Below are 14,848 nucleotides of genomic sequence, written 5' to 3'. Positions count from 1 at the left end.
GATAGTTTTTGAGCGTGGCTTTTACTCTGAAAATATTCACGGGGAGTTCTGTATTTTTTGTGTCGCCTGCTTGACAAGTGTTGCATTTCCATATGTGGGGAGAGAGGGGCTCAGCATCCCGTCCTGCAGGGGTGTGCTACGGTCTCGCTGTGGAAAACGTCACTTTGGACTGAACGGAGGATCCTGAACCGGCAACATGTCCCGTCTCCTGCACATCAGAGGGATTCTTCTCAGTCTGTGTCTGGCTCCAGCTGTGAGTGATTTTCTTTAACTTCACCCATCTGAAAGATCCAAAAAATAAACGATTGTGTTTGTCACGTACAAAAACTTCTACGTGACAAACACAATCATTTATTTTTTTTAGCTCCCTTTTGCAAGAAATTGTTTGAGAGGTGAATAAACACCACAGAAACTCTGTCTAGACTGTCAGGACCTGCTTTGAATGAAACACGTTAATGACATGTGGTAGTAAACAAGCTATAATCAAAACAAGACACACTGAGGGTTGGGTTTGTTTCTTCACACAGGTCCACAGCAATTTTCTTGGCATTAATGTGTTGCATTAGAAAATACTCAGCAGGAGTGTATCAGCAGACTGATCTGAAGCCACAATAATTTGATCTTTGTATTGAATTAATGTGAATAAATATAAACTGTTTAGCAGTGCAGCCTCAAATATCATAGTATAATAATTGGTCTGTGTGTGTGCAGGTGCAAACTGACATAAAGGTGCATGCTGTATATTGTGTGTAGATGCAAGTAAATATATGAATGTAAATATATGAATATATGTGGCCAATGACAAAAGAAAAAATTACTGTTTCTAGCGTTCATTCTGGTTCCAGTGTGAGTATTTGCTGTTTTCTTGGTCTCCCATTGTAATAAACACAATCTTGTTAGGTTTGAGACTATAGTTATGACTAAACAAGAGTTTTGAATTGCTCACTTTAGACTCTAAGAGAGTGTGATGGATTACTCAAGAAAATAGTCTACAGATTATTAATCATCATTTGCAGTCCTAGAGCTCTGGTATTGTTAAATGTGATCTGCTATTACTATTATTTTGTTATCAGTAATTTACATTTTGGAGATGAGTCTGTCTGTGTGTGTGTGGATGATTGTAGGTTCTGGTGTGTAAAAGTGTGTAAAAGATAGTGTGGCAGTACGGGTGAGATTGTTGTGCATTCAAATATGAAATATGTAACTAATATTGAAAAATGAATGCATGTACATATATGAAGAGGGATGGGATGTTAGTAAAGGAAAGCGTGTGTTCATTTCATTTAGATTCATGAAAATCTGAAGCTTTTCCATGAGACTACCACACACACACACACACACACACACACACACACACACACACAAAATTGGATGTTACCAGGTAAAGATTCTGCCACTTTATTTACTGCTTTTAGTGTTTGTATAATTTGTGTTGGCCAATCAACTGTGAAGATGCAACAAGCCGAGCACATGCATTCACATTCACATGCCAACACTCACAACAGCTTTTTTTTTCTTTTTCCAGCAGCTTTATAGGGTTATTATTACTCGCCACCTCGCTAATTTCCATAATAGAATAGAAATGTGAGAAGAAAGCAAACAGGTGGTATGATGATCAGCTTGTCAGAGAGAGAATGGGAACAGGGCACACACTCATCACTGTGCTCCACTTCATTCTTTTCTCTTTCACTGCTCAGGACTGCGGAGAATTATAATGAACTACTGGGGTCCATGAAAACACACACACACACACACACACACACACACACATACACATTTCAAAAGAAAACACATCACTGCAAACAAAACCAATAGTGCATGGCTGGTCTCTTTTGAATGTTCAGATATTGATTGAAATTTTGCACTTTAAGCAGCACTTGAGAGAAAAAACAGAGAAATGAAATGGTCGTCTTTCTGGCTGCACGGTAAAACGTCAGTAATGTCCAAATTTGAATCTTACACTTTTGAAGTAAATCTAGTTCACCCCTCAAGCAGCCAGCAGGTGGACTGTTTTATACAGATATATGTAGCAGTTAAAAAAATAGTGGATATTTTTTCTAGAAATGTGGTTGTTCACTTTTTTGCCAAGAGCCAGATGAGAAGATGAATACCACTGTCGCTAAATATGAAGCTAATGTTACATGCAGCGGCTGGATAGCTTAGCATAGTGTAGCATAAAGACTGGAAACACAGGGAAACAGCTAGCTAAACGACCAAGAAATTATTAATATAACGTCTAAATTAGTGGGAATCAATTTTATCATCTAACTTTCAGCAAGAAAGTAAATAAACTATTCCGTATGTGAGCTTCAGACTTCTCCTTGTGATTGACTGAACATTGTATTGTTATACTACTGTGCAGCAGTATCGTCGCAGCAGCATAAAAGTGCACCTTGTTCACTGTTGAAAATAGAAGGCAACATCTGCAAAGTGAGCCCAATCCAATGGCCCCTTTTTGGATAGTTAGTGGATAATGGGCTTCACCTCTCAGAACATTTTTACAGCAGACTGCACGCTAACCTGGCAGTGTGAAGGGGCCTTTGGCTTTGCATTTAGTTTCATGGCTAATATTATCCAGGCCTATCTTGTGCAGCCCCTCCATCTCTCTCCTTAGCTCTGTTTCTGCCTCTTAAATGCAGCATTGTGTCTCTCTTTATCCCATCATGCAGCTGAAATGCATGAGCACGACATGCGCCCTTGATTCTCGTGACCACCCAGTCTTGACTCTTGCTTTGCACCTCACCCCCTGCCATTCAAAGCTTTGCTCGCTTGCTCTCAACTACACATCGTTCTTATGTAGAATAGAATATCCTCACGACATCCCCTTGCATATAAACAAGGAAGCCATGTGTGCTACATGACCCCCTTCTGACTAACAGTGTGCCATTTTCATGAAGTGCGCTTTATGGTAACATAAGGTGCGTCTCTCTGCCTGGAATATAAATGCCCAAACTCCGTCGGTGTGAAGCCAGTGCTCAGACAATGAATTATAGCACCACATCCACAATTTAGTAGTCATACATGACCACATCTGCATCCCACCGTGAAGCACACTTACTCAAACTCTGATTGTCTGAATTCAATTTCTCTACAGGAGTCAAAGTAAACAGCACGTCTGCCTTTGAACTGGAAGAGCAGTAATTGCTGCGTAAATTGCACAATAACACCTCTCATTATATTATTAGCATTGCATTAGGAACAAAGACGACTGGCAGCGATTCGCTCGTGTTGCTTCCAACACGTCCATTCCCCATGATGGAGGGAGAGATGGTGCTGAGAGCTTGCATTTTTGCTCCTACTTAAAGAAAATGATGGGAAACATTTTTTTCTCTCCCCAACAACTATCAGGAGGCAATTCCAACTAGTTTTCTGTATTGTGTTTATTCTATAGGTGTTTTTGACATATTACTAAAGCTGTTTGCTGTTCTACACAAACACTGGCTCCGGCTTTTTTCTAAGAATCCCATTATTTGTGCGCATCTGTGATGGTGAACAAGTTGACGGTTAACAAAATGAGGACAAAAGGCGGAGGTGAGTGATTTCTATGGAGAAACACACATCAAGAGTTTTGGTCCCAACCAATTTCACCTTTGCTATTTACTTTCTAATATATTCTGAATATATTAGAAATATATATATTCAAGGCACAACATTATTCGTGATTGGAAACGCAGCATTTTGGGCTGAAATTCTTCAGACGGTCAAACTTTGCTATTGATGAAAATCTGTTTCTTGACAGAGGCGCCTGTTCAGCAATATCTTATCTACATGTGCGACTGACACTTGACTGTGCTCCCTCAAATATATTGTTTGAATCTAAATCTGTAGCCTATCCTGTTTTTTTAAAAGTATGGAAGCTGATTACTTTACTTTTATTTTAAAGCCATTACATGTTTGTATATGGTCCAACAACCATGAAAGTCAGCTCTGAGTTGTTCAGCAGGGTTGAATTACAGTGTTTTTCCGACAACATCACACTGTTGCTCATTTCAAATTAATGCATAACATTATTCTATCTATGCAAAGCATACTCAGTCATGTAATTTCATGTAATGGCTCCAGGTGGGTTTGTATGGGTGCAGATGTTGCTGTTTCCCCCTCAGAGAAACTCATAGATCATTTTAATGGAAATGTTTATAACACACAAGCAGCGAATCCCATTGGATGACACTCAGAGAGCTGGTGAGTGGGGGAAGTTCTCCAGAGGGAGCGCTTGTGGTATCAGAGGAATTTAGCTTCTGAAGCTGCTTTTCATTAAGTGTTTGGTTGCTTTCCCTCAGGTCTTTCAAAATGAGAAAGACCAAGCTGACTCAAGGACAAAAGTCTGTGCAATATGCCCATCCATAACAGAGATTACTTTAATAAGGCTTCAGCGACCTGGTTACTGAATATGAATCTGCTGAAACCAAAGGAGAGACTCAAATAGCAGCCTCAAAATTGCTCAGCAATGGAAAAACTACATGCAAAACATTCTCAAGATTTCTCGTAATTCTGGAAATGGAAGTGCATCATGATTACATGTCTGCCTCTGAGTGCCTTGTTTTTTCCACTTTTGTCTTTGTTTTTGTCATCCCGTCTCTTAGCACACACACACACACACTTCTGTCATTCCCGCTGAGCAAGTCCCATACAGAGACTTGAAAAAAGAGCATGTGCTTAACTTTTTTTGACATATTTTTTCTTTTTTTTAGATCAAAGTTCGCCCCAGAATGGCTATGTGAATTATTATGCTCCTTTCCACGTCAATAACAGCGTCATTAAAGTCCAACAATAACTGTGGAGCTACAGTACCATTTTACATTCCACTTGCCTAAAAATAAAGAACAAAAATCAAGGAACCATATGACGGCAGCTTTTATATGATGCCAAAATCCCAACGAAGGGCAGGTACATTAAAAGTATGCAGACAGATACTGTATTTCAGTAGCATGGAGCACATTTGGTCAGGAAACACACACACTGAAGTTCACCAGAAATAAAAATAAATGACCTGAATTTAAGCTGGTGTACTTTAGCCCATTCAAGATTCAAGATATTCTACCTGCCTCTAACAACCTTTCTGAGTCAAGACATAATCCATTTTATAGGATGTTTAAAAACGAATTGAAAATATAACAGGAATAAGATTTTCCTCATACCATTAGTCGATATATTTTCTTCATACCCATCTCAGTTTCAACATTTCCAGCTGGCAACTGGCACCAGAACATTGATATTTAACTTCAGCTACAGTGTGAAACTATGATATTCAATAATTAAGTGTGTGATGCTGACCACAAGCGCTCTATATTCATATACGTGCTGTGCTTTGTCATGACAACCCCATCTCCCTTCCGTGTATGATTCCTCCATCTGACCTCTTACCTCCACGTTACCCTCCAACATCCACCTGACATCAGTCCTCTCCTGAAACAAGATGTTCTTTTTTGCTTTAGTCTGTGAGAAACATCAGTCAAATGCAAATGCAGTTATTTTGTTTTTATTTGATATCAGGGAACAGAGGGGTGAGCAGGGGCAGACAAACAGAAGAATCTCTAAATGGATGGAGTTCAGACAAGGCCAAGATGATCATCTCTGTCAGGGTCAAACTCATTTAATGACTTTTCTGAGTTTTCCATCTGTGTGCACTATAGTAGAAGTTCCTTTTGTCTATTGGCACAAATGGAAATAGGTGCATTTTACCAAAAGCTGATTGTTTTAGTGCAAAAGCATTTCCTGCTGAAGGGAAAATTAGTCACTACCCTTTGAAAATTGACATGCGTTTTGTCATACATGTGAAATGCTTTTTTCCATGTAATTACAGACTGAGTGGCCAGTGCAACCTCTGCATCACAGTGGCCATTAATAGACCATCCTTTCCTTCCCTTCTCTTCTTCTGTCCTTTTTTCCCTCTTTCCTACCTCCAGGCTTTGTCGAGCCAGCACCCTGAATGTGAGTTTATATTTCAGCTGGAGAAAGAGGAGCGCAACTGCCTACAGTACATTGCAGAGCAGGGCAACAGGAGCACAGAAGGTGTGTTTTCCATTTTGAAATCACCCCGCAGCCGTAGCTCATATAAATTCAAAGTAGTTGTGGTATGAAATATAGTGCAAATGTTCACATTAAGTACAAGAGTCAAAGCTGGGATAAATGCTTCACAGAGAATCATCAGTTGTCAGAGCAGATTCTTGATGGCGTCCCAACTAGGGGATTAAAACTCGCTGGGTGATTTGTCACTGTGAAGCATCCATAGAGGAGGCCATTAAGGATAGTTACACAAGGATTTATGTATGTAATCTATCTCAAGATAAAGGTCTTGGTAGGGGATCTACTGTGCTTCCTCATTTTTGCCATAATACAATTTACTCTGAGGCGGATGTTACGGCTTTGAAGGATGTTGTCGGGGGTATTGTGCATGATACACCCCATTTACTGTATCTCCATGAGCATATATTTACACTGTGTGCATTTCGGGCAGCGATGTAAGATTATGACAGTGTGTTTAAATGCGTGTTTATGGAATCTCTCTTTTCCTCTGTACACATTTTATTAACCATCTTTCTTCTCCTAAACCACCGCTGAAAAGGTTGCCGGCCTTTCTGGGATGCAGTTGTCTGCTGGCCTCATGCAGCCGTCGGGGACACAGTCCACAGGGCTTGTCCTGCAGTCTTCTTCTTCTTCAGAAACAGCACAGGTGGGGATCACACTGTGAAAGAGTGGGTGACAAGGGTGTTCAGGAGGTAATGATGAGAACAGCATGTTCACCAGTGGGTCAAAATTAAGTTAGATTGTTGCTCCAATGAAAAATCTTAATCTTAATTTTATGTTTTGTTAATTAGACCCAGTCCAGCTCTCAGTGCTCATGCTTGCTGGATTGTCACATACCATTATCAGGTTTTGGAGTGTATGTAGAAAATAAAGCCTATACAAATGAGAAAACAAGTAGTACTAGTACAAGACTAAGAGTCTCAAGCTGTGAGGCCCTGCTCAGTCATGGTGGTGCTTTGAGCTAAATGCTAATGCTGTGCTCATGTCATATTGGATGGAAGGCAGACATGAGAACAATTCCCATGTTAATGACTCAACAAGGCTGAATGTTTACAGAGCTGGTTGTGTGAGGATTAAGAATACTGCACATTGACAAAATAACAACATGTCAAATAAATGACATTATGCACCCAGTGTTGCTTGTTTTTCAGACATGTTCATATTAATAAGCTCCAAGTCTGATACTTGTCTGACTTTAACGTGAGTCAGAAACTCTGACATGACGTGAACGTGGCACATCAGCATGCAAACATTCTCACAATGACAATGCTAACATGCTGACGTGTAGCAGATCTAATGTTTACCATGTTCACCATCTTAGTTCAGTGTGTTAGCATTGATAGCATTTGCCACCTAGCCCTAAACACAAAATACAGGTGAGAATGGTGTCAGTTTTGCAGGTTTAGATGGAGGTTAAATGAAAGGCTGAAAACAGCCAAAGTTGGGACAAGTCATGAATAAATGAATTCACCAAAATTCAGAGCAATCCATCCAACAGTTATGGCAACATTGAACTTAAAACCATAAACGTCAACCTCATGGTAGCTCTCCAGGTAAAGTAAGGGATCATCAAAATCATAGAATTCATCCCCTGGGCACCATGGGTATTTGTTCCCAATTTTCATGAAAATCAGTGTATTTGTTGTTGAGATGTTTCGTCACCACAGTGGTGGACTGAATGACCAGTCGACCAACCAGCACTGCCAACCCATTCTGCATGGATAAAAACCCCAACCATCTTATGTGAATATCTCTTTCTCCTGACACACTGGTGATTTTAATCTGAAGATGATCTCTTCATGGCTGAGCTGCCTTTTTGATCTCAGGTTTCGTGAGCCGTAACTGCACCAGTGGAGGTTGGTCCAGACCTTTCCCATCATACCACATCGCCTGCAGCGTGGATGATGACATTCCTGAGGTGAGAGATGATGGGGCGAGGCAGATATAGGGATCAGATCGAGGAATGGGAAACGCCAAATCGAAAGCACGGAGCTCAGGGTGCAGGAAGAAATAAGAAACAGGAGGGGTAGCAATGGGAACAAGGAGACAACCATCAAAGAACCAGAAACCAGAGGACAAATACCCACTTGTTTCAAATTCAGAAACTCAGAAAGCACAGCAAACTAAATCAGAAAGAAAAAATACAGCATGTTACAAGAGGGTCTTTATGCTGCACCACTGCTATACTGTAATAAAGTGAACCTGCTGCACATACACATTTTTCTGGTATATGTCTGCTGGCTCGCTGCCTGTCGAGAGTCAAAAATAAAATCTATTCAAACATAAATGTGCCTCACATGAAAATAATTTTCCACGGCAGTAAGTGAATCGAATGTCAGCCATCAGGTAATAGCTGAAATTATCTTGTTTCCCAAAGAGAGAATGGTGCTTAATCATACTGAACAGTGTTTTTGGAGGATAATTATGAGAAAACTACTTTTGGTGCTTTTGTCTTGAGGTAAAAAAAAAATACCTTTTAAGTCTATCAATAGCAGGACTGGAAAGTCACTAATTATAAGTCCTGATGGTACTGTAATTAAGTCCCTTTTTCATGTACTTTTTTGAGCCGAGTCAGTAGTTGCTTAGTCAACACTGCCATTAGACAGAGGCTGAAAATACAGAAAAAGCTGTTATGCAGTTATGCCGCTGTCATCTCTTCAAGGCAGTTGAGTCTCAAGCTTGTCTGCAATTTGGTCTCATTTTGAGACATTACATTCACTTTGAAGCCTGACAGCAGTCTGAAAAGCTTCGAGTATAACGTCCTTTGATACAAAATTCTTGTCTTAATTTCAGACAGAGCAGTCATTCTTTGCCACAGTGAAGCTGATATACACCGTCGGCTACAGCATCTCTCTGGTGGTGCTGGCTGTTGCTGTGTTGATCCTTTTCCTCTTCAGGTAGGTGACATTATACAATGACATTGAAATGAGCTCTGCTTGTTCAGAAGAAAGACAGGCAGGCTTTTATAACGTTTGTCATGCATTTAGTTAAATGTAAGGCCAAATCATTCACCACACAGAGCCAAGCAATAGCAATGACAGTAATTTAGTCATAGTGTAAAGAGAAAAAAGGATTCTAAGGCACTCTTAGTCGTGGGTATAATAAAAACCTATAATAATAATAAAAACAATGTAGTGTAACAATGTACATTTTATTGTGACTATCTGGCTCAAATCAAATCAAGTGGCTTTGATGTTTTTGTGCAACACTACAGTATATTTGTTATGTGCATATTGAATGCTTTTTCAACAGGAGGCTGCGTTGTGCCAGGAACTTCATTCACATCCAGCTCTTCACTACATTCATCTTGAAAGCTGTGTCGGTGTTCATAAAGGATGCTACTCTGTTCTCAAGTGACGAGACCAACCACTGCACCCTCTCCACAGTAAGATAATGACGTTGAGGGCAAGAGGTTCCTGGCTGTGGTTGGATTCCTATGGGCAGATATCCCTGTTCTTGTATTTACACATGGCTTTCATGGCGTGCTTACTGTGCACCTCCTCTCTCATACTAATCCCTCTTTACAATTCTCTCTACATTCCATTTTTCCTTCCTCTTTTTTCTGTCCAGTTTGCCTGTAAGGCCTCTGTGGTCTTCTGTCACTACTGTGTAATGGCCAATTTTTTCTGGCTCCTGGTGGAGGCGCTTTACCTCAATTCCCTGCTGCTTTCATCCTTCTATCACAGCCGTCGATGCCTCTGGGGCTTTGGCCTGTTGGGATGGGGTGAGAAACCCAAAATTCGGTTCCAATATGAAATATCCAACATTTGCAGTACTGTGTCCTACAGTGTATGATCTCTTCCAAATAGGCTGAAGAATAAAGGATGGTCCCTCCATCATTAGTAGGTAATAGATACAGAGATTTCAGAATGAGGGAGCCTAAAAAAGATTTACATTTTTCATCTTTGTATTAAATATATGTTGGCTGAAGGTGAGTCAAGGTTTTATCTGACAATTAGGGACTAAAACCAGTATGAATTTTATTCAGCCAGTGCATTATGTGCAGAATGAGCTTGAGCTTGTGGGTTTTAAAAACAATCAATATAGCTATAATTACACACAAATATTTGCACTGCGTGATTAGCAGTGTCCAGTCCATCCCACTTGCATTTGGTTTAAAACATGATTACTATTATAAATAGATAAATAATACAACATTGAGATATTTATTGCAGTTCTGAAGGAGACTCACTTCTGTCTTTAGGGACATCAAGAAGCAGGCAGATTTCCATCCGGCTGAAATCCCCAACTTATTATTTTAATACAGCTAGGAAGTCTCCTGGCTCAGTGGCATGAGTTGTAATTACCAAACAAACTGAATTAAAGTTTACATCCCTGTGGCAGTCCCTTCTAATGTATTAGATTATGTTTGTCGGCAAATGTTTCTTCAAAAGCTGATTTGGTAAGAACTCATATCTGATTAAAAATAAAAAATGGGTCATTGCAGCTTAACTTGTCGAGTACGATGGACAAACAGGACATTAATGAGAACCGACACATACTACAGATGTGTAGTGCATAAAACCTCTAAAATATTCCATTTAGTAGTAGTAGTAGTAGTAGTAGTAGTAGTAGTTTGCAGATAATATAAAGGTTCATACACTGGTGGCTGTCTAATTATGATCCAACCAACTAACACTAAGTGTGTATTGATTGTGTCTCTCTTTTCTGCCTTTCCACAGGCGTACCTGTGATCTTCATCATCCTTTGGATTGGATCCAGGGTGTATTTTGAGGACACAGAGTTTGTATAAACTTAAAATATTTATAGTAAACATATATGACCCACTATCACAATGAGCAGTGCAGTAAGGGCTGCAGCAGTCAGAGCCACAGCGCGGCCCTGTAGCTTCTCCATAAAAGGATTTTATGACATACAGTGCAAGAAAATACACCTTTAGGGGAGAATGTGAGGGTAGATTTGGTAGATGTACATTAACTTGAAACAAATTTGTAATTTGCACTCATTTTGTACTCTTTACTGTGTTGCTCTACAAGTTGATTTTTATTCCAGTGATTTTGCTCTGTGATTGTATCACACCTTAAAAGAATGTCCGCAGTTTCTAACATGAGTGCACGTTTCAAAATGTGTTTGTTTACAGATGTTGGGATATCACTGAGGACTCACCCTACTGGTGGATCATCAAGGGACCGATTGTTGTGTCTATTGCGGTAAATGCTTCCATTGTGCTGAAACAAAGAAACTGATGGACAGTCAGTTTGCAGCTAGCAGATTACAAATTGTTACGCAGATGATTTGATTATTTTCAATTTAGGAATGGTAAAATCTTCTTTTCTGTGCATTAGAATAGAGTTCCCAGAACTGCTCTCACACCAGTCGTAGCCACTTACACACTTGGCTGCCCGTGTTGACATTTAATAATCACGTTCTTGTAAGCAGCATTTGTTGTAGTACAGAGTAGGGCTCTAATTAAAACGGAACATGTTTTTTTTACAATTTGTATTCTTGCTTCATCTATCAACAGATCAATTTTATGCTCTTCATGAACATCATCAGAATCCTAATACAGAAGCTCAATCCCCGGCTGATCCAGTTCAATAACTCCTCTCAGTACAGGTAATCCTTTTGCTGCAGAATCAGTATGAGTGGCTGGACAGCAGTGGCTTTCCTACTTTAGACATTACAGCATTTTAAACACAGAAAGACCTGGTGAATAAATCAGTTTTAAACAGAAATTACTTGATGAATTTGTAAATGTAGCTTTCATCTTTTCCTTGCACAGTCTTGGACTTTCAACATTTTGTCTGTGACTAGAACCTCAGTGTGATATTCACATTCTGAAATGCTTCTTCACTCTCTTTGATGCTTTTTTTTTTTTACTAAGTCGACAATTTGATGTAGGGAAAGGTGCCAGTTATGTGCAAACTGTTGTTACACAGTGGCAATGTATAATTAATTCAGTCACTACCGAACCTCAAACTAGTCAGTCTGGCCACGTCCACCTTTCCTTTCCCACAAGGCTTATCACAATCTCTAATTGAAATAGGCTCACTAATTGGCTGACGGTGTTCAGGCACATCATGCATATCTGGATCTTATAAAAAGTCATACCAAAGGTAAGTTAAGTGATCCTTGACTTGATTCTATCAGCTAATATGTTCCCTTACACACAAAAACATTACCTCTGCACTCACAATTTAATATTCTCACTTTGAATCATGCACCTGCTACTACGTTTGGTTCATAAACAACAGCCGTGTACAGACTGGCACACGCACAAGTATCCTCTTGATTGACATCTGATAATTGCCGTGTCTTTGTGCATGATGCTATCTGGAGCAGCATTCAGATGAATGACTCCCTGAAGTAGCTTCACCTCCTGCATCTTGTTTCCTTCTGTGCAACAGACGCCTGACTAAGTCCACCCTCCTCCTCATCCCTTTGTTTGGTACTCACTACATGTTCTTCAATTTCCTGCCCGACTACTTCAATGTTAATCTGCGCCTCTGTATTGAGCTCTGCATGGGATCCTTCCAGGTACACACATACCGTATACATGTATACGGTAAACACTCAATATTCTGACAGATGTTGGACATCATGAACTTGTATACAAATTCCCATGGTAATCCATTGGATAGCTGCTGAGATATTTATATCTAGAGCACAGGGGACTGAATGACCAGCTGACAGACATCCCTGTAACCTCACCATTAGCACGGCTAAGAATAGCATCAAAGACATTTCAATTTCAGTTGCAGGTTTAATACTTATCCCTATTTGATTAAATGCTTTTGAAGCCCAATGCTAGTTATATGCTTGAAAACACTTTAATTAGTAAACCTTTTTAAGTTGTCGTAAAGGGCTCAGCAGCTCTGTGTTGCTGGGAACGTGAGGGGAGTTTGGCACAGTGTTGGCATTTGTTAGAGACCACAGAAAAGTCAAACGGCTTCCTTTCACTTCATGTCACATGTGGCACACGTGGTTCGGAAGCCAGCTCCCCAAAATGGATTTTGTCCCTGACCTCCTTCCTGTTGAGTATTCAAATTAATAAGGCACACAGGTAAGCGTGGAGCATACTCGTAACCGAAGTGCCTAAATAACCGAAACACAGGATTTCTTTAAAAAAGAGCTGAAACAAGTGAGACCAGTTTTATTCTGTATGTTCTAGTAAAAAGATAAGAGGAAGGGCAGCAGAGCTTACAGTCTTCCCCCTCAGATAATGGTTTAGTGTAACAGTTAAGCAGTGTATTATTGAGATATAAATCCAAACCATTCATTATTCCAGTGTAGTTTTCTGGCTACTTCAGATAAACATACTAGATTTTCATGGCCTATTTTTAATTGTCGTTCTTCAGCCCATCAGCTCTAATTTGTGCCTGACATTTAAGCCATCTTGATCATGATCAACCGTTTCATGATGCGGACTTGTCCTAAATGTTAATGATTAAAACCCTCTCTCTTACAGGGGCTTCTTGTCGCAATTCTCTATTGCTTTCTCAATCAAGAGGTCAGTACAGGCCACACCACTCTCAAGCACTTATTATAACATTTTCAACCAACTGCACAGACAATTTACCGCTCTCTGTTGCATAATGAACCAGTGTACCAAAATCATATGCCAGTGAAGGGTGAATGGGTCAGAGTTGTCAGAGCTTAAAACAGAAAATAATTTGCCGCTTCTCTTCCCCTCATTGCGTACGGAAAGGACCCCGCACACTTACGCAACCGCCAAGACTAATGTGAGGCCGACCTGAGGGCAACACCAGTCTGTGTTTAATAATCGAGACACAATAACTCAAAACCCATGTTCATCTGTTGGGTGCTTCAGGCTCACATGGGTAATTCCTAGAAGTCACTGAATTACCGCATAGACTGATGGATTAGTTCATGTAATCTATATCCATATACCCTTGCAGATAAAAGAAAAAGATTTAAAACTATGCTTTATCAGTGAATATTGCTGTGAAATCTACTTTTTCTGTCTCAAAAGTTTCAATAATAAGCCGAAGAAATACCATGATAATTTGATATCTAATAAAGGGACCTTTCATCTTTGCCAGGGGGACAAATGATTGAATGTAGTCTTCAGGTTTTACATATTATCACTGAACTTCTGGGTTTTTTTTTAATCCTTTTTTGAAGTTTAAAGGAATAGTCTTAACATTTTGGGAAATACAGGGAGAGCAGAGAGTTAGCGAAGCCAACCAGCTGCTGGCTGTAACTTTATTTCCTTATTTTACTCTTCACAAGAAAGCAAATAAGCTTTCTTGGCAAAATGTTGAATTATTACTAATTTTAACTAGCCTCAAATATATTATATAAGAGCTTCAAGTATATTATATAACAGTTGTGCATCAACATGTTGAATTAGATCAACTACATAATGATGAAAAAAATATATGTGGCACATGATTTGTAAAAACATGGGCATAATAGTTAGCAAAAAACCAAATACTACATTTCTTGCCTCTGTATTGCATGTGTTTGACAGGTCCAGAAGGAGGTCCACATGCAATGGCTGAGGTGGCAGGAACGGAGCTATGGCGTGGTGTCACCTGCTGCAAAGGGCAGCCAGATGGACACACCCTTCTAATGGTGTCCTGACATGCCTCCAGCCTCTTCCTATAGGACTTCTGCTAACTGAGCATTCACAGACGTTTGCCTCTGTGCCCGTCATTGTCTCTAATGGGCTGTACTGTACGCACCGGTGGCTGTCAGCCACGCGCCATTGAAGCCTGTACGTTTTCATTCCAGACTTAATAATAGATCGTTTTACTGGCTGCAGTGCTTCAGCCAGAGTGGAGGAACTGAGGTGAACTTTCCAACGGAGAATGGATCCGAAATCTCATTTTACATG

General features: G+C 39.9%; 1 protein-coding gene across 1 annotated transcript; it reads left to right on the top strand.

The window, feature by feature from the left end:
* Positions 1–125: 125 nt before the first annotated feature.
* ghrhrl (growth hormone releasing hormone receptor, like) lies at positions 126–14,584 on the top strand. Its single transcript, XM_070831846.1, has 13 exons — positions 126–253; positions 5,907–6,012; positions 6,566–6,673; positions 7,854–7,945; positions 8,821–8,924; positions 9,280–9,412; positions 9,598–9,751; positions 10,710–10,770; positions 11,129–11,198; positions 11,513–11,604; positions 12,396–12,525; positions 13,457–13,498; positions 14,483–14,584. The coding sequence occupies exons 1-13, from the start codon at positions 197–199 to the stop codon at positions 14,582–14,584; spliced, it is 1,251 nt and encodes a 416-aa protein (XP_070687947.1). The 5' UTR covers positions 126–196.
* The last annotated feature ends 264 nt before the right edge of the window (positions 14,585–14,848 follow it).

This window comes from Pempheris klunzingeri, chromosome 6 (genome assembly GCF_042242105.1).
Source record: "Pempheris klunzingeri isolate RE-2024b chromosome 6, fPemKlu1.hap1, whole genome shotgun sequence".
NCBI classification, from domain to species: Eukaryota; Metazoa; Chordata; class Actinopteri; order Acropomatiformes; family Pempheridae; genus Pempheris; species Pempheris klunzingeri.
The sequence above is the reverse complement of the archived record's forward strand: the minus strand, read 5'-3'. Positions and strand labels throughout refer to the sequence as shown.